Here is a 22,000-nt window from a genome sequence, read left to right on the forward strand (position 1 = left end):
TAAAACTTCGCCATGTAACAGGCAGGGCTAGGTCTCCGACTCAGCTGTGATGACCATAGCGAGCAAGGAGCGAGGTCGCTGGTGTCTTCTAGACGTCATGTAGGCCGTTTGCAGCAACACTGGCCCGGAGCATCAACATAAAAAGGGCATGCTTCACCCTCCCCGTACTCCCTTTCATCACCAAGCGTCCTGTTCCGCGCACACCCCACGCCATTGAAAAGTAATCCATCACGGTGGTCATCTACTCACACGAACAAGCAAACCATGTCTTACTTGGAAAATATAGTGGTAATTTATACGGCTCTGCTTGAGAATGACCCAGCTAACTTTCCTCGCCAGGTATCCTACGGCGAGACTCCTACCTCCGAGCCCGCCGATGCCATCAGGACTATCGATGCCAACAACGACGACATCAATGCCAGTTTTAAGGGAAAGTAAGTCCACAGCGTTACATAACTCGAGATACCTCAGGAAGTGAAAATTTACTTTACTAATATGTTCCTTGCGCATTGCTGAAGATACGTCTGGCTTTCTGCGAGATATGGCTCCGGCTCATCCAACAAGGTCTCCGGGATCGACATCATCATCCAGGCGGACAAGGATGACAGGTATGACGACCTGGCTAAAGGTGCCGGCGGCGATTATAGATACCTGAACTTGCGAAAGGATGGCAGTAAGAAGATAGTTAATGTTGCCCTTCTTCGCCGTAAGGAGAGTGTCAGCTTTGAGACAGTCCACCAGCTGGGATACGACGGGTACTCCACGGATATCAACAAGGGTCGTGGTGGAGACTATCTCTATCTTGTGTGGAAGTCTGACTAGGAAGGGTGTCACTATTGTATCACGCGACTGTTGGATTTGAAGAATTCTTGATACTGCTCAATGCCCGGGTGAAAACGTCTTCTTTACTCTTGGAAAGGGATCCCGAACGGAATGTATGTGTTCAATCCAGCATTGTGTCAGGAGGATTCCCTTTGGCATCCGATGACTTTTGAGCGCAATTCACCTTCGTATTATTGGAACCTTTCTAAAGTCCCCCGCACTACATTCCACAGGCGCCAGTTACAGATTTACCAGCAAGTCAATGTAAGCCGTAAAAGACAAGTTTCTAGTTTAACATAACTTCCTTGTTTGGAAGATGTCTGCCAGACAACGTGACCAGCAGTGGTGCCACTGCTCAGAAGGCAAAACCCATGCTACAAGGTATGGCCCATACACTCATCAGTATGTACACAAGTGGGAACGGAAAATGGATCCCGATAGGAGCTCGAAGTAGATTCTAGACTTGAGTCATTGCGTTGCATGCGTCTGTAGCCTAGGAACGTTATTAGACGCCAGTAAAAAGAAGACAAGTATCCGAGAAATGTCCACCATTACCTGATTCCCGTCGAGAATCCCGCTGTAGAGCGACAGTGGCCCAATTGTTGTGAAGCCTGATGCATGCCTCCGGTTTCACTGATATGCCGGGATGCGGAAGCATGCCATTCCATTGGAGGAAACGGATAGGTGTCTCCTCAACATGAACCATTCCTATATACGATGATCAAGACTAATGGTGGTACTTTTGTTATCTATAGCAGATACTATTAGTGCTCTACATACACATATATCAAGTAGGCTTGTCTTGTCACCAATCCTCTAGAGGAGACGAGGGGAGCAGGCGGAGCGGGGGAGGATATATTAAGAACAATTTCAAAATCGCAAACTGCAAATTGAAAATTATAAACGCTCGAAAAATCGAAGAAAGGCGGGTTAGGCGTCAGTACTCTTTGACAAGGTACAGAGACCTTCTCACGGCCCTCGTGATATCCGAGATGCATTTTCTATACCGCTGCTGCTCGAGGCTGTCGCGTTCACCACCTGTGTTTCAAATATGTCAGGTGGCTGAGCCTAGCAAGGCATTGGCCTGCCACAAACAGAGATACAACTACATGACAAACCTAATGCTTGCTCTGATTTGGCATCGCTCAAGCCTCCAGCAAGGACTTGGAATCATTCCTCTCTTACGTTTATGCAGAAACTTGTTGGCGAGCAATCTTCAGTTTCTTCATGGGTGATCCCGGCGCCCCCTTGCTGTTAGTCTTTTCTCTTGGGTGATGACATCGGATGGCATGGGCCACTGTTCTTCTGAGCAAGTACTTTGGAACGGGAGTACGAACGCACTGACATGCATGATTCAGTTACAGAGTACGAGAGGATACATTGGCACGCTCGGATATGTGCAAGCTAGGATCATATGTTCATCAGCGGTCTATCAAATTTCGTTGCTGCCAACCAAGTCTACCAGACCTCGCTATTCTGGAAACCGCTGTAGCTCAACTTTCCGAGATAAGGCTGAGACGAAAGAACTAGGTGGCCCATACTTCCATATCCGGTTGGGGTAACGGCATAGGGAAGAGGTGAATGATGTCTGGCCTCTGTTGGCTAAAGTGTGACAATTTTCATGCGTCTATACAGGGAGAAGCGGCACCAACGGGAATCAGTGAAAGGAACAGCTTACATTGAAAGGCAAGTTGTCAAATTTCAAAGCTAGATGATCTACACCCACCATTAAGCTGTCCATTTGTTCCCCTTAGCACGCATGTGTTGAAGAGGCCCTCAAGTGTCGACGCTCCCTTCTTCTGAGAGAACACAGGGTAACTGAACGGGGGACTAAGTAACCGAATAACGACAGCATGTTTCACAACTGTGAATAGAAAGCATTCTCACCCAGTCGGTCAAGGGAACAAGGTGAATATCCAAAAATCGATCAGTTTCAGAACCTTAGCTGGAGAAAGAACGCCAGGAGGAGGAAGAGCAAGGCCGAATTTATACCTGGAGTAAGTCCATCGCCTATGCTTTCGGCCGTGCTCCTCTTGAGCTCCAAGTGCACCGGGACAGGATGATACTCATCATGGCCATATGTCGCATTCAGCGTCACATTTTCGGTAATCCAACCGTCCTCTAGTCGAATCCAGGTCACCACCTCTTTCTGGAGAGTGTCCTTCTTTAGCACGATGTGTCGTCCACCACGAGCCAGATGTCCATATCCTCCATATCCAGAATGACGACCGTAGCAGACATTCACGTTGTTTCCCGGTACATCCTGGCCAGGGAGATCATCAGTCCATTTAAAACACCTATGAGAAATGAAAATTAGCATATATGTCCCTTGATGACGAGAAGGCGACCAAAGGGAAGGCTTTCCATCGTACCAGTCATTGCAATGATCATGACCGCTAAATGTAGCTAACAGGCCATCTGTCTTCGACAGAGCTCTCATGAACTCCACATCATGGCCAGTTTTATTATCGTACATTTGGCCTTGCCACACAACAGGTTCCAAATTCTGGCCCGGTTCCTTACTCGGGTCGACGCCCGGATTCTTCTGAAAGTAGTGTGCTGCAGCTATAGGGATATGAAAGAACGCGAGTGACGGGATGGTCTTTCCATATCGGTGTGTGAGTTCGCTATTCTTCTGTTTAAACCATTCAACAACCTGTTCGAGCAGTTACTTAGCATATTGTGAGACAAGCAATGAGGGTATGTATTCACCGAGGCATGAACCCAGTCCTGTCGATTCTCTCCATCTCTGAGGTATTGTCCGCCCCTGCTGTCAAAAAACCACAAAATGACTTCCGGCACGTTCGGAGTTCCATCCGCTGCATACACGGGCAAATAGTAATTCGACACGCCCACGTCTTCAGGGTCACCGGGAACCATCCTTTGGGTCAGGCTGTTATTGTAAGTCTTCTCCCTGTCGTATATTTTCGAGCTGTTTGCGTAACGCTGATGGTCGTGGTTGCCGTACGTCGATGCCCATGGAAGCTGCTTCTTGACGATTGGGGAGACGATTTCATCTAGATAGCTAGTCACATTGTCGGCTACAGTGCCGTAACCAGATACCAGATCTCCATTGAGCACGACCAGTTGAGAGTTACTTTCGTGGTCTAGCACTTTTTCCACGACAGCCACGGTTCTCAAGTCCTGCGCTGGACCCTTTACTTCGCTTTCATCTGCTCCCACAGTCCATATTAGATACCATCCAGTTTCGTATCTCTCCCTGGCAAGGCAATTACTCACGCTCTGCCAAATGCAGGTCCGAGAAGACTGTGATTTGGAACGTGCCATCACTAGCGAACCGCAACTTGTAATCGCGGTCGTCCTCCTGAGGCTGCGTGATAGCCTGCGGATGCATCTTCCAGTTTAGCAGACCCAAGCCCATCCTGAGAAGCGAGGGGAATGTGCAATTAATAAGAGCCCAGACCTTCCAGACGAAGAAAATAAGGGACAGTAAGAGGGAGGGGGGACCAGCTCAAGACACAAGGACGAGAGGGGAATAGTAGACAATCTTTATATGTCCTGATCTATAGAATGCGGACGTCATGTACTTTGATCCATTCCACTCGATAAGAATTCTCTCATGAAGGGGGGCGAGTAAAGTGACCTATCAGTCCAAACTTCTAGCTACCGGTTCGGGGTCACGGATGAGAATTATCCACCGCCGCTCTAGGGATCCATTACTACCTTGCTTGCGGTCATGTAGCCTTTGTTCTGTAGATTATTTTCTTTTTCCAACTCCGGTTTCTTCCGCAGCATTAAGTCTGCATGTAGCTAGTGACAGGCATTAGAAGTGATGAAAGTGTTCTATTCCAAATCCTCCCTTTGCGCATGCAGCTGTGTTGTCCTTGCCGTACCGGGCTTCGTACATTTTCCCTACACGGCAGGAGTGGCTTTTCCTGAGACCAGATACCCCTGAAGTTGGAATGAGGTGGCAAGGCTCGATGTGAGGAGTATGTGACAAGTAATTGTCATCCGTTCAGATACTTGCTTCTTCCAAAAGCGGGCCTGCCTTCCGCATTTCCAATGGTCGCAGTATGCAGACTAACGTAGATCACTCTGGAAACTCCTAGCCAGCCCAGGTCATATTATGCTTACGACTCCTTTCAATACGGAGAGGGTTAGTAACTAAAAAGACTGCCCAGCAATTGTTGCGTTCCTCACTATCATCCTAGTCGCTTTGAGTTAACGCGTTCTGCATTGCAACGCTAATACTGAAAATGTAGCAAACTAGCTGCTGATTCTTCCAACCCATCCGACGAACCTCTGACCGACCAAGTAACCAGTAAGCAAGTGGTCTCCTTGCCCAGGTGGAGTTACGTGGCATCCCAAAGGGACTGGCAATTACAGGCGCCCCGAGACTGCAGGTTATTCAATTTGTATTTGATTTGTTGGATTTGCTCTTTTATTCTTTTCGTCGGCTACTAGTATTGGATATCTCTTTGTCTTAGGGTGTGCTCCAGGTGTATCAACCTTGGGGTTATAGAGGCACTTCCCTACCCGCAGCTCTCGCCCACCCAACCGCCTCCTTTCTGGTTCAAGAATGACTAATTTAGAACCGAGTCACTTTTGGCTGATTCTGATCTTGTAGCCTGATTTTCATTTCCATTGCAAATTGGCGTAATTCTATGTCATTCAGGTAGTATCTACCACTAGCAATGCCTGCATATTTCTCCCCTCAGAAGCGCAAGCCGCATATGTACTCTTACGACGTGACATAAGACCTACGTTTGGGTCTATAATCTGCTCGAATTTAGACTTATCCCATGCACGGTGACACGTCTGACGAAACAGCAAGTGGGCAGATATAAAAGCATCGTTGAAACCAGGCTGCTGCTTCAATTAAGAAGTCACATCACACTTCCGCATCATTCTACAAAATATCGCATCGGTCTCCCGTCGTTAAGACACGCCAAATAATATGCCGAAGTACCTCTCCAATCTGGTTGTATGAGCAACTGACAGAGCAAAGTGCTTCTTACTCTTGGAGCTAATGTGTGCTAGGTTATGTACGCCGAGGAAGAGGCTTCTCAGCCTGATGACATAGTCACCGAGCTGCAAGGCTTGTCGTCTGATATCAACAAGGGCGTGGGGGGCTTGTAAGTGACCGCATCATCTATCCTCATCCTCTCTTCCATTTCATTTCCCTTATTCCTAATATATCAAACAATAACGTTAGGTATGTGTGGCTTCAGCCGCAATGGACTGCCGAGAAAGAGGGAGCGATCACCCATCTATCCTTTGAAAAGCCGAAGAGTGAGATCAGAAATTACAACAATCTGGCCTTGCAGAGAAAGGATGAATATCGATATATCACCGCTGAGCCCAAAGGCGAAAGGCCAATTACTAGAGTCGGCCTTTTTCGCACCGAACACGAACTTACCCCTGAACAGATCAAGACACGGATCGGGCAAAGTGGATACACGAACTACACTGCCGATATAAATCAAGGCCGTGGGGCGAGCTATCTGTACCTTGTGTGGACATAATAATGGTTGTAGATCCTGGCAAATGCGCTGCTGGACTACCGGTTGAAGTTGACCTCTGTCCGATTTTGCTAGTACGGCATTCGAATTCCACTGAATAATCTGTTAATTTGCATGGCCAACTTCGCATCTGTAAGAGCGGGGTAACTGGCACGCATGAGTATATAATGAAGTCCCTTCAGAAAGCCTTCGGAAACTGCAGCCCACGACGCTCGTACGGCTTCTGGTATTGCTCATGAGTAGGTAGCTGGCGTCATCTGGTTTTCAGTGCCAACACCAGCATCTTTCCGAGAAAACAGGCCACGGCAATATACTGGCAGTATACGAAAGATACTCGCCGAGCACGAGCGGTGAACAGGCTTGGGCATCTCATAAGCCAGTGGCCGATGACAGCTTCAAGGAAGAAAAGAATATCTTTGGAAGGTCGAGCAATCTTTGACCTGCTGGACCTAGAGGCGCTGGCATAAACAAGATAACAGCTTAATAGTGTATAGTTTAGGTTAAAGAAAATTAACTGTGTAGACCTCACATCTTATGTTCAAAAGGGGGGAGGGTGCTTACTGGTCTTATTTTGCACAAAAGTGACTTCCTTCTAGTGTGGGCGAATAATATTCGGGTGGGTGAACAGGGGCCTGAAATGCCCTGTCTCCTGAGGAAAAGAACAGGGCGGCAAGCTGCCCATGCAGCACCTCCTGACCATCACTGTACTTATGCTGTTGTATGGTTTTGATTTATTTTTCTAATTTTTTTTATCTGTGTTTCTTGTTTGACATGGTTCTAGTCATGATTATATGATTGCTTATGACTAAATATTAATATCATTATACTGCTTGAGGAAGTTTATAGTATTACCTTTACCCTAAAGCTAAGGTTTACTGCACAGACTGTCACTATCCCTAACACCCTGACCCGGCGCCGGTCTCCCGGGCCTTCATCGAGGCCCGCAAGGCTGCCCGTGACCATGCAATCCCGCAGGAGGTCTTCGATTGGGAAAACCAGTCGATTGCCATGATGGTAAAGTTCCAGCAGCCTGAGAAAACGGTGACTGCATAAAAAGGTGAGAGTCTGGTGGGAATTTGGGCTCAGAGGAGGTGTGCGCTGCTCTTGAATGGTGCCATCTTACCTATCGCTCGCTCCATCAGTCGTGCAGTACACAGGATTTACATAGCCAATGACCATGTGAGTTCCCAAGATATTTGCCTGACATTATCTGTACCTACACGTGTAATTTGCATATTGTCATATTTGTTCCGCTTTCCTCCCGACTATTTTGCCTGTGCTCCTGCTCTGTACTCGACATGTTGTACGGAGATAACAGGAATTTAAATATCAAGAATAAAATCTTCCCAGCTTATATCAATATCCAATGGCACAGACTCTGTTCTGCGTCCAAGGTCCCTTCCACAATTTTGAAACGGCTGATCTGATACTACACCTCCGCGGGGTGACTGAGGGGTAGCATGTGCTGTAGCGAGTAGGGAGCCCGACATCGCACCCGGCAAAGCTGGACGGGATATGCTAGGTAGTTCTAACTTTTCTTGGACTTCCCTTCGATTCCGCTGTCTTTGCCTTGCACGGTGAAGCTCTTTCAGAGAATTCTGGATGGCGACTTGTGCTTTTCTTCTTGCGTCGATATCGTTTTTCCTTTTGCACGAAATCTTTCTAACAATTTCCACCGCACCTGACGATATGCGAAGAATCTGGCTGAATTCGCCTCTCGATCTATCATTAGCCAATTGCATAAAGCTTACCGCCGAGTCCACGGCCTGGAAAATCTCCAGGGTGTAAAAATCGTCTGTATCGACTATGGCTGACACCAGGAGAACGAGAACGGCATCGACGATATAGGGTGGGACAAGCCTTGTAGGCAAGGAAGTTATTACGCGAGTTGAACACGTCGCCGTAGCTAGGCTTCCACTTACCAGAATGGAAAAGCGTCCAATGAACCTAGATGCTGGAGTAGACGGATTGAATCCAGGGCGGCCTCAGTACGTCTCGTTGTGGATGACCTGATGCAAGAAAAGAGCGGAGATGATGGCTCTATCCGGGACAGTAAACCTGTGTAAGGACAGTGAATTGCGGCCAAGCGATGAATGGCGATGAGGCAGTTGTTGTACATCAGTTTCAGCAGCGATATTGAAAACACGCTTCGAGAGTTATCGTCCTCGCTGCAGCTAAGGGACAATGATATGTCAGGTGGGAGGTTATTTCGCCAAGTCTCCAGTTGCTGATCCAGACCAGCCGTCAATTTCAGTAAATTTTCTGGCCTTTCATCTTTCGCACTTGCCGAATAGAGCGTCTGGTATATCCGTTCTGTAATCATCGCGAGAGAAACGAAATGCTGCAGGGACCACTGGCTTTCTCCGAACGACTGAGACACGGAGGCTCTGCGGTTATTATCCAGCATCTGCTCCACCATAGGATAATGACTTTTGATGATCGATGGAAGTCCAGACCGAAACGAAAACCTAACCATGTGAGACCTTATGCCATCAAGAAATCAGGGTGGCGCAAATCCTACTCCTTATCCAAAACATACAAAACATACTGGGTCGCTGTCTCTTCTGAAAAGACCGAGCGAGATTCCAGACTTTCTCCAAGACCAGTGGCTTGATTGATGGCTACCCCCAATATACTGGAGGCATTATTGAAGTGCATCTCGCCTTGCAGAAAGACCGACTGGCCATCATGTTCAGTAGACAAACAAGAGACTGGCAAGGTAACGTTACCATGATAGATAATGCCTGCACATTTCGTAGGCTGGTCCCAGAAACGGTTATGTCAGGCACAAGGCGCATTGCAGCATTAAAGTATGTCCATGCTGCTCCAACGGTGCGATCAGGAGTAGATGTATTCCATAGCTGTATCTTATACGATATAGCCATGACTGCGTAAACACATGCCCAAGAACCTGCATCGAGATGAGATTCTAGCACCAATGCATCTTGAATTAAACTTCTCAATGTAGGCTCCTGGAACAAGGGGTAAAGCGAGTTGAAAGACTGAAAGTAGGCGCTAAGCAATTCCTGGATTTCGTCGGGTGGTGGCAGAGAAATTCGGATCATTCTCCTGCTCTGTGGCTCGAAGTCGAGCATGTCATTGCTGGAGTAGGATTGAGGTATAGGAATAGGAGGTTGTAAAATGTTGTTAGCCAGATTTAGACCCAAGGAATCCAGAAATTCCGACTTCGTGACTTCTTCTTTGATGTAAGAGGCTATATCGGGCGAGATTACGGGTATATTTAGCAGAGGATTCCGCGAAGAGAAGTCAGTAGCTGATTTTAAGTATTAGTACCGTTCAAATTGGCACAGTTCGGTAACCATTGGATAGGGCAGACCAACAGTGATCCGTTAAATTACTGGAGATATTATTTCCAAGCGCATCAAGCCTTTGTATTCTATCAACGAGCGGCTGGAGGTGCGAACTACCACCAAGAGTGAGTATTCCAGAGAAGTACGGCAGCTCCTGAGGGCGAATGCGTACTGCCTGTCTGCATACTCATGTTCACTCATCTCGACGGATGAAATAAATCAGCCCTCAATACCAGTGGATGACATCAACAAGTGCCAACTGCTTGAAAGGGGGAGAAAATGTAGGGAGAATTAGGTAGACTTTACAATCGAGGCTGGCCAATGTATCGAGTTAGCAGGACAAACTTGTTCTGTTGCAGTTCCGCGTATTATTAATCTAAGCGGAACTAACCAGTCAACCAGACGAATCATCTGATGATTATGTGAGCTATGCACGGTTATCCTTCCTTCAAAGGAATTTATTCACCAAATTAAAGTTTTCCGGATCGTCGGGTCTTCCATTTCCAGCATTCTTACATCATGACAGACCCACATTTGTAAAGTAGGCTTCTTTTTGGAATACCTACTGTTGAAACAAAACTATATAAGGCTGCCCAAATACCCAGATGAAAGAACTCATCCAAAAGGTCTTCAGCATATTCTACCTGGTTATTCTTCATCCCAACACTTCTATTGGTAAAATACCACCTGTAAAACGATGTCACCCAGAGTAGCAATTGCGGGGGTAAGTACAACGATCCTCCAACACATATGATATCAGAACCATTAACCTTGTTGATCCGCAGGCGAGTGGCAATCTTGGCCCAGCTGTGCTTAAAGCTCTGCTGAGCGCGGGCTTCGAGGTGACTGTCTTGACTAGGGCTGGAAGTCACAACAAGGACGATTTCGGACGAGCACAAGTTGTACCGGTCGACTATAGCTCCTTGGAGTCCTTGACCTCAGCACTGAGTGGTCACGATGTAGTCGTCAACACCCTCGGAGCTATATCTCGAGATATACATCTCAGATTGGTGGATGCTGCTGTCGCTGCCCAGGTTCAGCGCTTCATTCCCTCAGAGTTCGGCTCCGACACAACCAATGAAAATGCGGCCAAGCTACCAGTCTACCAAGACAAGGTTGCTGTTCAAAAATATCTCAAGGAAAAGTCAAAGGAGTCCGCTGGGAAATTCTCCTATACTATTCAGATCAATGGTCCCTTCCTGGACTGGGGTCTCATGGTCAATTTCTTGCTGAACTTGGAGGGCCCAGAAGCTGAGCTATATGACGGGGGTGATAGAAAGTTCAGTACCACTACGCTTTCAGGAGTGGGCAAAGGTGTTTGCGGCATAATCAACAACCTCGAGGCCACTAAGAATCGCACAGTGTATATCCGTGAGGCAGATGTCTCTCAGAAGCAGCTGCTGAAGATCTCGGGCAAACAACTGGCCACCAAGTCCATTAGCACGGTAGAGTTGGAGAAGGCTGGTTTTGCGGAACTCAGCAAGCCAAACCCGGACCCAACAGTATTTGTTTTCAACTTCCTCCGGCGAGCGATTTTCGGCGAAGGGTTCGGCAGCCTGTTCACCACCGAAAGTCTTAGCAACGATTTGCTGGGTGTGGAGCCAATAGGAGAGGAGGAACTCAAGAGCCTTGTGGCCAAGTACGCAAACTAGATTTGTGCCCTTTTGTACTTGCCGCCGTGAAAAGTCAATATCGAACCCCTTTGTTATTCCTGTACCCTAAACACGAGCATCCTTACGGGTCCAGCTAAGACATGCTTGGCGAGTGAAACTCATGGTTAACAGTCTCCCCAATAATTATGCCATTGCCTTCTTGATATGCTATGTCCCTGGAGCTCTCTTTTTCCTCCCTGATTCTGCAAGGAAAAGAATCGAGCAAAGCCCATATCAATATGATCCACAATGACGATGAGCGTGTAATTGTTGATAGTCCACATTCTAGCAAATAGCCTGCTTTTCAAGCGTGGATCAGCCACTGCCCAGACTATCGGTGAGGGATGGGTATACAATTGCACTTGCGGAGCTGGCGGTGCTTCTCCTATTCAGTTGCTAGACCTTTTGCTGTAATTTTGGTACTGAACTTTCTATCACCCCCGTCATATAGCTCAGCTTCTGGGCCCTCCAAGTTCAGCAAGAATATGTATAATAACTAATTAACTAAGCTACCAAAGATACCACACAACCTTGCCTGGGTCAGAATACCAGTCGCCATGCCATAGATACTGTCCGACGCCAAGCTCCCGGTCAAAGAGACTGACTGGAGGATGCGACTACTGCGCCTAATGCCTTAGTTTATGCAGTGTGTTTACTGCGCCAACACTAAGCTGTCAAGACCAGAAGTGGTCTCTCAAACCCAGATGCTTGGCGTTTCTCCCAACGGTGGGTCTGATGAATGGCGCCAACTTCCTGAAACAGGTAATTGTTACGAGAATTACGAGGTCCGTAACACTTATACGACGACTGTAACGCATGGATCAGAATCACGACTGTATATATGACCTCTTTTGGCTGTCTTCGCTATGGTCTCACTCGCTCTTCGAAACAGTTGTTGGACTCTCTATGCTTACTGACATTTTATACCATGTCCCAATTTATCACCTTATCTGCTCTGCTATTCGTAGCAACCTTTACGTATGTGTGCGGAAAGATCCACTCGCACCGCCGTCAATATTCCGATCTGCCACAGTTAAAGCTATCAGTGGTCTTGGGACATTTGGGAGCACTAAATCAATTTATCACTAGTGGTGAACCCCAGAGACACGTTGGTACTCGCATACAGTTCCCAATCCCGCCGCCCCCCTTTTTTTTTTCTTTTTTTAGCGACAGGACACTGACTCCTGAGGTAGATATTGTGTTCTCAGCGATCTATGAGCACTTGGGCAAACCTCCATTGTTCCTTCTAGATCTCTGGCCATTGGGACGGCCCATGTGTGTGGTCTGTAGCCATGAAGTCGCAGAGCAAATCTCAAGGCAGTCCAGAACGTTTCCTTATAGTGTCCCGAAATCGCCCACGACGAAGGCATTTGTTGACTTGATTGGGCCAAAATCGATCATTACTGCTGAGGTATGGCATTCTGTGCAATACCTTATGTGGCGTCTCAGGTAGTAATCCGTAACACAACAGGGGGATGAGTGGCGAGACCTGCGTGCGCGACTTAATCCCGGCTTCTCAACGGGAAATCTAATGACGTTGCTCCCATGTATGGTGGAAAAGACGTTACTCTTCGTCGATATACTCGACCAATACGCTGCATCCGGCGAGCATTTTACACTGGATGAGCTGTGTACCAATTTGACCTTTGACATTATTGGTGAGACATGTACCTGGTTTTCGCGTGAGAAGGATATCTAAACTCGCTGCGTTTCTTGTTAACAGGTGCGGTGACTATGGGGGTCAACTTATGTGCCCAACTCGGAGAGGATCGCCAAAGTGAAATAGTCAAAATTTTCAAAGAACTCGGCTCTACATATAACAATCACAGGGGCATCTGGGTCGTGACGCTAGCTAGGCTACGCCGACGAAAGCTGGCCCGCAAATTGAATGTCCTTCTTAGAGATTTTATTTCTGAGACATTTGAAGAGGTGAAAGGAGCCTCCCAGACTAATGCGACGGCACGTCTGCGGTCGTGCAGTATCCTGACACTCATCCTGCAAGATGCAAATGAACTGACACCAGCTATTATGGATCGGACCTGTGACCAACTCAAAACTTTCCTTTTCGCGGGCCATGATACGACCAGTATTCTGCTACAGTGGGCCTTATATGAACTCAGCCGAACTCCCAGGGCAATGAATGCGGTCCGGCGTGAGCTCGATTCTATTTTTGGATCAGATACCTCCCCCAGATCTGTGGGCAATATCCTGCTTTCGGAGGATGGGAAAGCCCTGCTTTCTAAAATGCGGTACACCTCCGCTGTCATTAAAGAAACACTCCGCCTCTACCCCCCGTCTGGGAGCGCCCGATATGCTGGACGAGGATCGGGACTCACATTGAGGCTGCCGAATGGGAGAGTTTCCTGCGTGGACGGATTGGTCCTATATAATTGTGCGACGATCATTCAACGAGATGAGACCGTGTACGGCGAGTCCAAGGACGAGTTTGCACCAGAGCGCTGGTTGCAAGATGATGAATTGAATATGCACTTGAGTCAAAACAAAGATCAGGATCGCTACCGTGAGGCAAGATTTGCCGGACCACCAAGCGCCTGGCGCCCTTTTGAACGAGGCCCACGCAATTGCATTGGGCAAGAACTGGCCATGATAGAGGCTCGTCTGATCCTGGCGTCAGTGGTCAGGCGGTATGACTTTGCCAAAGTGGGACTCGGGGAGATCGCGATGGATGAAAATGGGCAGCCAGCTCTTAATTCTCATGGCCAGTATGAGACCAAATCCAAGCTCTACAATGTAATTACATCACCCCCTGTACCTCGACCTGCATTTCGCATTTTGTTGGCTGACTTCTGAAAGACGTTACAKGTAACAGCAAAACCCATTGATGGGATGAAAATGAAAGCGAGGCTAAGCGCAAGAGCGTCTGAGGAATATAGATAAACCGACTGTTTCTACCTCTATAGTTGTGGGCGAACTTAGATCATTGTGATTTTGATGCAAGTACATTCCATCAAATGTCGCCCGTGTACCCGATCTGTAACAAAGCCCATGACAGCGAATACCTGAGGTCTGCGTCCAAGGCCCGGTAGATGGCCACGATCACTTTGTATCCCCAAGAAGACACCCACCAATGATTGCGTAAATCGTGCAATAGGACACAGAAGTGAGCGAGAATGATGAGGGCAAAAGCATCCCTCTTTTGGACCAGCTGAAAGAACCGATCAGGAACGTGGAAGACCCACATAAAGACCCCTGATAGTCGATGACTTCCGGGATCGCCTAATTTCCCAAAAGGGTCTACTAGACGATCGATTGATTCTTGGTACATCTGGAATTCATGGCTGGGATTCCTGTCGTAAGCCCTCGAATTTAGGTCACTCAGACAGGCAATGGCTGTAAGAGGAGAGCCAGACAACTCAGAGACGGAGTCATCTATGTGGACGAGCGGGCCCAGAACCCCCTTCTTGACAGTCTCATAGATACCCACCGAGAAATTCATCATCTTTTTGACGAATACGCAAACCTGGTACAATTCATATATCGCGTCCATGTCGGAATCTCCAACCACCAATAAGGGGGCAGCAAAGGAGAATAGAATCAAGATGAGTGATAGAGAAAATGCTGCGTTACAATCCGAACGGGTCAAGTCCTCCAGGGTTGGAGCGAAGAGCTGTAATGATTGGCTGTGATAATTCAACGCACTCTGCAGCAGATCTTCACGATCTGTAGAATTTGCTGCGGAGAGGCTGAGGTGAAGAGAGGAGAGTGCAAATATCCCACGCAGTAGGCATGGCTGCGTTAAGGATAGGTTTGGAATCACAACTTGCCAAATCCACTCCACATCCCTGCTCCGAGATACCGATTGATACACTGCAGTCGTCCAGTGTATGAGCAACCTGGAATGTTGGATATTCGCCTCTTCTGCTTGATGTTCTCGCTGCAGATTCTGGGCTCCGGGTTGATCCAGGGCATTGTTAAGTCTTCTGTATTCTGGAATGGATGCCTCGCCACGGCTTCCTCGGATGTCGACCTTCCACTGCCAGCGGCCTGATGAAGCGTAATCACAGGTACTCCGTTGGCGCTCACAATTTTTGCACTTCGGTCGATGCTCATCGCACTGTGTTTGAGTAGTGTTCCGTGTTAAAACTCGAACACTCACGTAGTGAGGAATGACCACAGCCTACTGTACCTTGACACTCCGGCGTTTACATTGTTGACACCCATGATGGGACCTAGACTGACATTGTCGTCTAGGCATTAGTAGAAGTGAAGTATTTCGCTCTACGGCGAAAATTAACTGGTCTGACTTCAACTTTTTGAGAGGTCCCGACTCCCGATAAATAAGAGTTAAGCGCCTATCAGGCGGTGGGGCATCAATTGATTAGTTAGCAATACCTTGGCGGGCAGAAAGACGCTTTTACTGTTTTACACATGAGCGGTTAGCAGAGAGTAAGGAGGAAGTCGGAACGGAATGAAAAGTCAGAATTGACAAATGCCATACCCCCGTTCCAGCCATTCACGTATTGACAGGGAGCTAGGTGAAATAAGATAGCTCTCCAGCAACTAGTCATTTGCCTCATGACTATGTAGCTTGCGACGGAGATCTCCGACCTATCAATTGTTCCCAATGATTCCAGGCAAACATGGTCTGAAGAAACAAATAATTACAAAGCAGCAGGATATGAATGAGGGGCAAGTACTGAAAAAATAAAGCTGTATACGAGTGACTTCTATTGCATCTTAAGCCATGCTAAATTAGTCGTCTCTTGGAGTAACTAAATTTACTGTGGATTTTACAAGGTTAGAGCGTAAGCGTAATTGCGTTTCGCAGTAGGCATTTAAACGGGTGGATCGTGGCCAGGAAGAGGCGCCCACAGTTGGTTTGCTTGCCTGCAGATGTACCCACTGTTCCAGCCACCTGCGTATAGCGCAAACTATGAATAGGCACACGTGGATTGGCTGCAACCCTATTGTAATTTACAGATATACATCACTGAAGACCAGATCACAGCTATCAGCTATCTAGGCCTTCTTGCATTTAGTTTGGTCCCTCTGGGTAGTAAAACTTGAGAAACAATCCAATATTGCAACGTGCACTCGTCTTTGTAATCAAGTGTAACCAACAATGACTGCGGGGTTGGTGGGATAGTATCTGCCATAGGGTCTCAAGGCTGAGAGCTTCGACGGCGTGTCTAATTTTGCGTTTCATTTATCAACCGTAGTTGAAAATCCACCGTGTCACGAACGATCTCCTCCAATCCCCGTGGCTTAAAACCAAGTGCTTCCTCTGCCTTCGTCGTGTCCACGACCCATCCTTGACCTTCGGTTTCTCCACTGAGCTTCCAGCGTACATCCGGAAATTTCTCCCTAAGTATGGCAACTATGTCGGACCAGCGAGTGCCTCCAGGAGAACTGATTAAGTATCTCCCAGCCGGTACGTCGAGACTCAGTGCTCTGACATGCGCCTCGGCAACATCTTGGATGTGGACAAGTGTCAAAGCGCTGGGATCAGCTGGGGCCGCTCCAGTCATGATCGCACTAAACAACATACCGCTGCTGCCACCTACTTCAGCCGCAGAGGACTGAAGGATGTTCGGTCCGCATACTAAAGAGGGATGGATAGTCACCATATCAAAGGAAGGATGATGGGTGGACAAGAAGGACTCAGCGGCCTGTAGTGCCAACAGCTTGCTGGCCTGATAGAGAACCATTGGGTGAGGGTTGGCCGATGGGTCGAAGGCGGGAAGATCGGGAGAGATGGCAGTGTCCCAGGCCTTCACGTGCTCGCTAACTGGATGATCTGACGGTGGGCCTCCTAGGGGCATCAAGGCTGCGATAGAAGAGGTGATGACAACCCGTTTAATGCTTGAAACCTTGGCTGCCTCTGAAAGGATAGCCGTGGTTCCGGCGACAGCACCTGGGAAGTAATCGTCCTTGTTTGTTCCGGCAGGAAGAGGAGAGGCAATATGCAAAACATAGTCGACTCCATCTAGATGGCCAGAGAAGGAAGATGCTCTGGTAATATCAGGGAGGACGACAAAATCCAGCTGACTATGATAAGGTGATAGGACGGACTTGATGCGGTCGATCTGGGCTTCTTTCCGGACGCAGAGACGAAGTCTATACCCAGCTTTGAGGGCGACTAGCGCTGTAGCACAACCAACAAACCCAGAGGCTCCGGTAACAAAGATAAGTTTTGCTGACATGATGGCTGCGATAGAAAAGACAAGGAACCAGGGTGATGATAACGCGACAATGCTGTATCAGCGATCGAGTGAGGTTAAGACACCCTTGACCAGACGCAGGTTGATGGTTTAAATAGCATGAGACACATGATAATATTCACGCGTCAAGAATTATACTCCATAGATCGGTCATTATCCGTGCCCAGTTACTGATGATGCCTAGACCATGATGATTAGTGAACTTGCCGAATTTTAGTTTCAAGGTTAGTGTTGTCCCTCTTCAAACATGGCTCTTTTTTTTTTTTTTTTGGCCAGTAAGAACCAAGTGCCCGGCCCACTATTGGCCCCTTTGTCTGGTAAAGCAATGGAGGCAGTAAACGTTTATTTGGAGTTTATCCGAGCTGGACTATTCCGAAAGGATACACTACAACTCGTCTTAACTTGGGGTTTTTTTGCGCCGTCAATCTCAGAAATCAGAAACCAAATTAGTTTAGTATTAATCCCAATTTCTGAACAAGAAGGCTAGAGATGTGGGGCGACCTCCTCTTCCACTCTTTCTCCTCCGGAAGAGTTTGAGCTTGGATCGGCCACTGGTGCAATTGTTCCTCCGCGCTGCTGAGTGGCAACCGGAGTTAAGAGTACTTACTCACCATAGTCTGGTTCAAACATAGTACAGCTGACAGGGAAACGTATCTGATGCTCTTAATACGGCGTTAAGGGCAGGTATCAGGGCGACCCGGAAATAGCAAACCAGCGAATGATTGCGAAGCGCTGAGTTGTAGTGCTACACAACATTGCGGATGACCATAGTCTTGGGCTCTTGGAGATGGCAGAGTTTGTTCGCCCCATCCGTCGAAACCCTACGGCACTATCAAGCCGCAGTCTTCCGAAAATCCTATTCTATGCGGCGGGACCGTGTGTCCATGAAGTGGGTTGCTAGGAACATTGGCATTCATTTCAAAATCGATAACAGTAGGAGCATGAATGAGTTGGGGATTGGACTTAGAAGTGTTTCGCGGTAGCCCAATGTATGGTTTGTCTTGTTTATTTCATTGTTTACTCCGCATTCTTCACTGAACAATACCCGTGTTATCATCAGCGAGGCAGAATGTTCGGCTCTAGGGCAACGTAAGTTTCGACTGTCAATTAAGAAACGTGCTCTCATGTTATCGTGCTCTGATGGAGACGACTAGGAAGGGAAACTGCCTAAACCTGCGCTTTTGGGAATGAGAGCCAAGAGTTGACAGGGTATCATAACCGTTGTTAGGCACCAATCCTCTGCTAAGGCCAAGCAGCAGTGCTCAGCAATTTCTTCTCCTGCTTACGGCTGTGTCTAAGATGTGCAGCTTTATATGAAATACGAAGTGTATCCCTTAATGGCCAACGCATTGTGCGATCCTCTTCGGTGGCCATAGATTACTTTACTGCTTTATAAGGGCGACGTAAGAGTACTAAACAAGGATGTGACAAAGAACAGAATGTGTAAAGCTCCTTCTTCTATTGCTTTTCCTCGAATAGGTAACGTCAAGGTTTGAGGAACAGCCTTGATAGAAGTAGTAACGGCTACCGCGTATATAGGTTGCCACACAACAAACATATTCTTGACAAAGTAAGCTCTAAGAAAGACTTTATTCAGCTTGCAAGAGGCCAATACAAACAGTTTGCCAGCGCTTGAGGAGCAAAACTAGCTACACTGTAGGTTAACCGTAAAAGGTGGGAATAGCCTCCCCAAGAAACTGCTCCCCGTAGCTGTCTGACTGGTTCCTGGTTGCGGTCAGTGCTCGGGCAATGGTAGTCTGCACAGCCGGGTCAGCCAGGCGTTCTAAGAAACTTGCGGCATCCATCAAGAGGTCCTCTAGAGGGGGTCTTGTCGCCCGATTGATAGACTGCTTGGCAGCTCCAAGAGATCCAAGTGGGAATAAGACCAGGCGCGACACAAGGTCGTCGATATGCGCATGCATCTCGGCTGACGTATCAAAAGCTCGGTTAATCCAACCCATTTCCTCCGCATCCTCAGCAGTAACATCTTTCGAGCTCAATATAATCTCCATTGCACGACCGCGTCCAATCAAGCGAGGCAAATATTGACCACCTCCGCCGCCTGGCATTAGGCCCATTCCCACCTCCGGTTGTCCTAACAGCGTGTGGGCCTTGGTCGCGAATCGTATATCGAGCGAGACAAGGAACTCGTTCCCCGCACCACGTGCTATCCCTTCGACAGCAGCAATTGTAACTTGGGGCAGGTTTGTCATGTTGTATAACAGTTCAATCATACGGCTTGCAACGGTGGGATCTAATAGATTCAGTCAGAAGTACTTCATAGGAAATGGAGCAAGTGCTTTGCAGGCTCCGACTTAGTTATACTAACCGAAGGGCTCAATTTGGAGGTCCAAATGATTAAGGAAATATTTGGGAACATCACTCTTAAAGACCACAGCCTTGGTTTCATTGTCATTCTGGAGTCTGCGCACTATGTCGGTCAGGCCGAATAGAGTATCTCCGTTCCAAAGGTTTGTTGTTGAATGTCTGTTATGGAACGTGACTTCCAGGACACCTGGTTTTTGTGAGGTCAGAAGTCCTTCATAGTTGGGTAGGTCGAGGCCCACAACTAAGGGGGATAACAAGAGAACTGTCAACCAGGAGGGCATCATTCTGTATATACAAATGAGGTGGTAATTTCCAGTTGACGAAAAGGTAATACTTTGCAATTGTGGATGGAGCAAGAGTAAAAGAGTTATGCAGGATTTGGATTCAGGTGCCAGTTACTACATATCATTTATATATAACTAATTCGCATGTTATTTTCTTCCTGCTAGACACCACAGATACAGTATGCAGCATACGCAGAGTAGGGTTGCTTACTGATTTAGCTCCCAAAGTATATTTCCGTGAGAAAGTTCTATTGCGGTTGCGGTGAATCTGCCCATCCTTAGCTTTTGCCTTTCGGGCGGGCTGAGCTTCTGATTTGTGATCTGCCCAACACACAGGTCTGATTAATAATTGGTCCGCACAAAGCTAACTAGTTAACTACTGGTTATAAATCACACGGGTTTGGCATACTGGTAAGCGGGATCGGAGATAAAGATGTTCGCCGTAGGCAGACAGCTAAGTCCTCCGGATGTAGGGGAATTGTTTTGCTACCGGCTCATTGGAAAGAAGGGTGTGAATCTAAAAAGCAGGGATCAGCGTCCTCTGCTGCCTATCAGCTGTACCATACTGAGAGAGTCTTTGCCCAAACAGACACGGAACGCTTGCGGAGAGGCGCAGAACCATGCAACTTATCCTTCCCAAGGACAAATTAGAGTATAACTTAAGGAAGTCAAACAGAATGAAACTTGACTATCGCGCGACGCTATCCCCGTTGGAATGGATTAGTTAGGGCTAGATCCAATTAATCTCGGCGAAGATAACACTGCTTATTTTTCCCTATGTTCCAAGCAACTGAATCAATCCCGCAGACAGCCGGATGGAAGCATCTTTGGCCTCGTCAGTTGAAAACGCACGAAAGAGCGGATAGGTGTTGAATACAGCCGCACTTGCTCGAGTTAGATTTGACTAAATTCTTTCTGGCGTTCATTTTCAATGTCCCCACCATTTCAAACCCTCCGCGTGCTGGAGCCCATTCACCGGAATGTCAGTTTCTTTTTCGATACGGGGTGCTCCATTCAAAGAAAACGGTATCTTGAAATCATCGTCTTAACGACAGTCAGCCCGGGCAGTTATTAGGTGGTAAATATCACAGTAGGATAAAGCTCTTGCTCTTCAACGGACCTGGTTTTATCGATATCCCCAAATTCACATCTGTCTGTTTGGTCCAAGCTCGTGTGGTGACCGGTCCTGAGGATATTGGTAGAGCTTAGATCATCACCTGGGGTTGAAAGATCAGTAAATCCGCCATCACCATCTCCTCCAGTATCCAGGGATGGTGGCAGATACCGAGCGCCGATTCATGCCGCCAGCGAATCCTCTAGTTCAGCTCTATCTGCTCTCTTGCGGCGCGGCTGACGCGTAGTTATCAATTCAATTCAAATTATCGTCCCAGTAAGACAACCTGGCTTGTGTTGTGTGGTAGTTATCTGTTTGCCTGAAGAAAACAAAGTCCTGATCCCAGTACGGAGCATGTCCTTCAGTTGCACCAGATAATAGTGCTTCAGTATTAAGGAAATCTTGATCCCATAACAAGGTATGATTACTGGGTGCACTGAAGTTCTGTTGTGAAGTTTGACTATTCTGAAGGAATTGTCTATGCCAGCAACCCCCTGACTGATTCGATCATCGGATCCGTCGCCTGCACCAAACCATTAGCTTTAGCATGGGAAAGAGACCGGTGAGACGAACTAGTTCTGTTAAATGTCTCCGGCTGGCAGTGAGTGATCTGAACACTAGAGCCTGAGTTGATTCCACGGGGTACATTATCTGTACCGTCCCTGCGACTAACGCTAGCCGCCCCTCCTTCGCTAGCGTTGCAAGGGTTCGTAGGCTGATTATGCTGGTTCTGACAGAAGTATATATCTTGCTGCCTGAGGCAGATCCCTTCCACAAAGAACAGAAGATCCGTGGTTCGTGATTCATCTTCCTTCCATACAACA

General features: G+C 47.6%; 7 protein-coding genes across 7 annotated transcripts; 4 read left to right on the top strand and 3 right to left on the bottom strand.

Annotated features, from left to right (window-relative positions):
* Nucleotides 1–264: 264 nt before the first annotated feature.
* Nucleotides 265–822, top strand: Asppvi_003474 (uncharacterized protein; the record flags this gene model as incomplete). Its single annotated transcript, XM_043299437.1, has 3 exons — nucleotides 265–288; nucleotides 340–434; nucleotides 519–822. The coding sequence occupies 3 exons, from the start codon at nucleotides 265–267 to the stop codon at nucleotides 820–822; spliced, it is 423 nt and encodes a 140-aa protein (XP_043155372.1).
* Nucleotides 823–2,755: 1,933 nt separating this feature from the next.
* Asppvi_003475 (metallophosphoesterase family protein) lies at nucleotides 2,756–4,204 on the bottom strand (the record flags this gene model as incomplete). Its single annotated transcript, XM_043299438.1, has 4 exons — nucleotides 2,756–3,119; nucleotides 3,195–3,478; nucleotides 3,535–3,995; nucleotides 4,063–4,204. The coding sequence occupies 4 exons, from the start codon at nucleotides 4,202–4,204 to the stop codon at nucleotides 2,756–2,758; spliced, it is 1,251 nt and encodes a 416-aa protein (XP_043155373.1).
* A 1,536-nt stretch (nucleotides 4,205–5,740) lies between these two features.
* On the top strand, nucleotides 5,741–6,308 carry Asppvi_003476 (uncharacterized protein; the record flags this gene model as incomplete). The annotated part of the gene is made up of 3 exons (XM_043299439.1): nucleotides 5,741–5,767; nucleotides 5,824–5,918; nucleotides 5,999–6,308. The coding sequence occupies 3 exons, from the start codon at nucleotides 5,741–5,743 to the stop codon at nucleotides 6,306–6,308; spliced, it is 432 nt and encodes a 143-aa protein (XP_043155374.1).
* Nucleotides 6,309–10,313: 4,005 nt separating this feature from the next.
* On the top strand, nucleotides 10,314–11,268 carry Asppvi_003477 (aromatic alcohol reductase; the record flags this gene model as incomplete). Its single annotated transcript, XM_043299440.1, has 2 exons — nucleotides 10,314–10,340; nucleotides 10,402–11,268. 2 exons carry the CDS (start codon nucleotides 10,314–10,316, stop codon nucleotides 11,266–11,268), a joined length of 894 nt encoding a protein of 297 aa, XP_043155375.1.
* A 1,549-nt stretch (nucleotides 11,269–12,817) lies between these two features.
* On the top strand, nucleotides 12,818–14,079 carry Asppvi_003478 (uncharacterized protein; the record flags this gene model as incomplete). Its single annotated transcript, XM_043299441.1, has 2 exons — nucleotides 12,818–12,926; nucleotides 12,992–14,079. 2 exons carry the CDS (start codon nucleotides 12,818–12,820, stop codon nucleotides 14,077–14,079), a joined length of 1,197 nt encoding a protein of 398 aa, XP_043155376.1.
* Nucleotides 14,080–16,418: 2,339 nt separating this feature from the next.
* On the bottom strand, nucleotides 16,419–17,432 carry Asppvi_003479 (uncharacterized protein; the record flags this gene model as incomplete). Its single annotated transcript, XM_043299442.1, has 1 exon — nucleotides 16,419–17,432. The coding sequence occupies one exon, from the start codon at nucleotides 17,430–17,432 to the stop codon at nucleotides 16,419–16,421; it is 1,014 nt and encodes a 337-aa protein (XP_043155377.1).
* Nucleotides 17,433–19,111: 1,679 nt separating this feature from the next.
* Asppvi_003480 (enoyl-CoA hydratase/isomerase family protein) lies at nucleotides 19,112–20,062 on the bottom strand (the record flags this gene model as incomplete). The annotated part of the gene is made up of 2 exons (XM_043299443.1): nucleotides 19,112–19,704; nucleotides 19,780–20,062. 2 exons carry the CDS (start codon nucleotides 20,060–20,062, stop codon nucleotides 19,112–19,114), a joined length of 876 nt encoding a protein of 291 aa, XP_043155378.1.
* Nucleotides 20,063–22,000: the final 1,938 nt, after the last annotated feature.

Source organism: Aspergillus pseudoviridinutans, assembly GCF_018340605.1.
Source record: "Aspergillus pseudoviridinutans IFM 55266 DNA, scaffold_2, whole genome shotgun sequence".
Taxonomy (NCBI): Eukaryota; Fungi; Ascomycota; class Eurotiomycetes; order Eurotiales; family Aspergillaceae; genus Aspergillus; species Aspergillus pseudoviridinutans.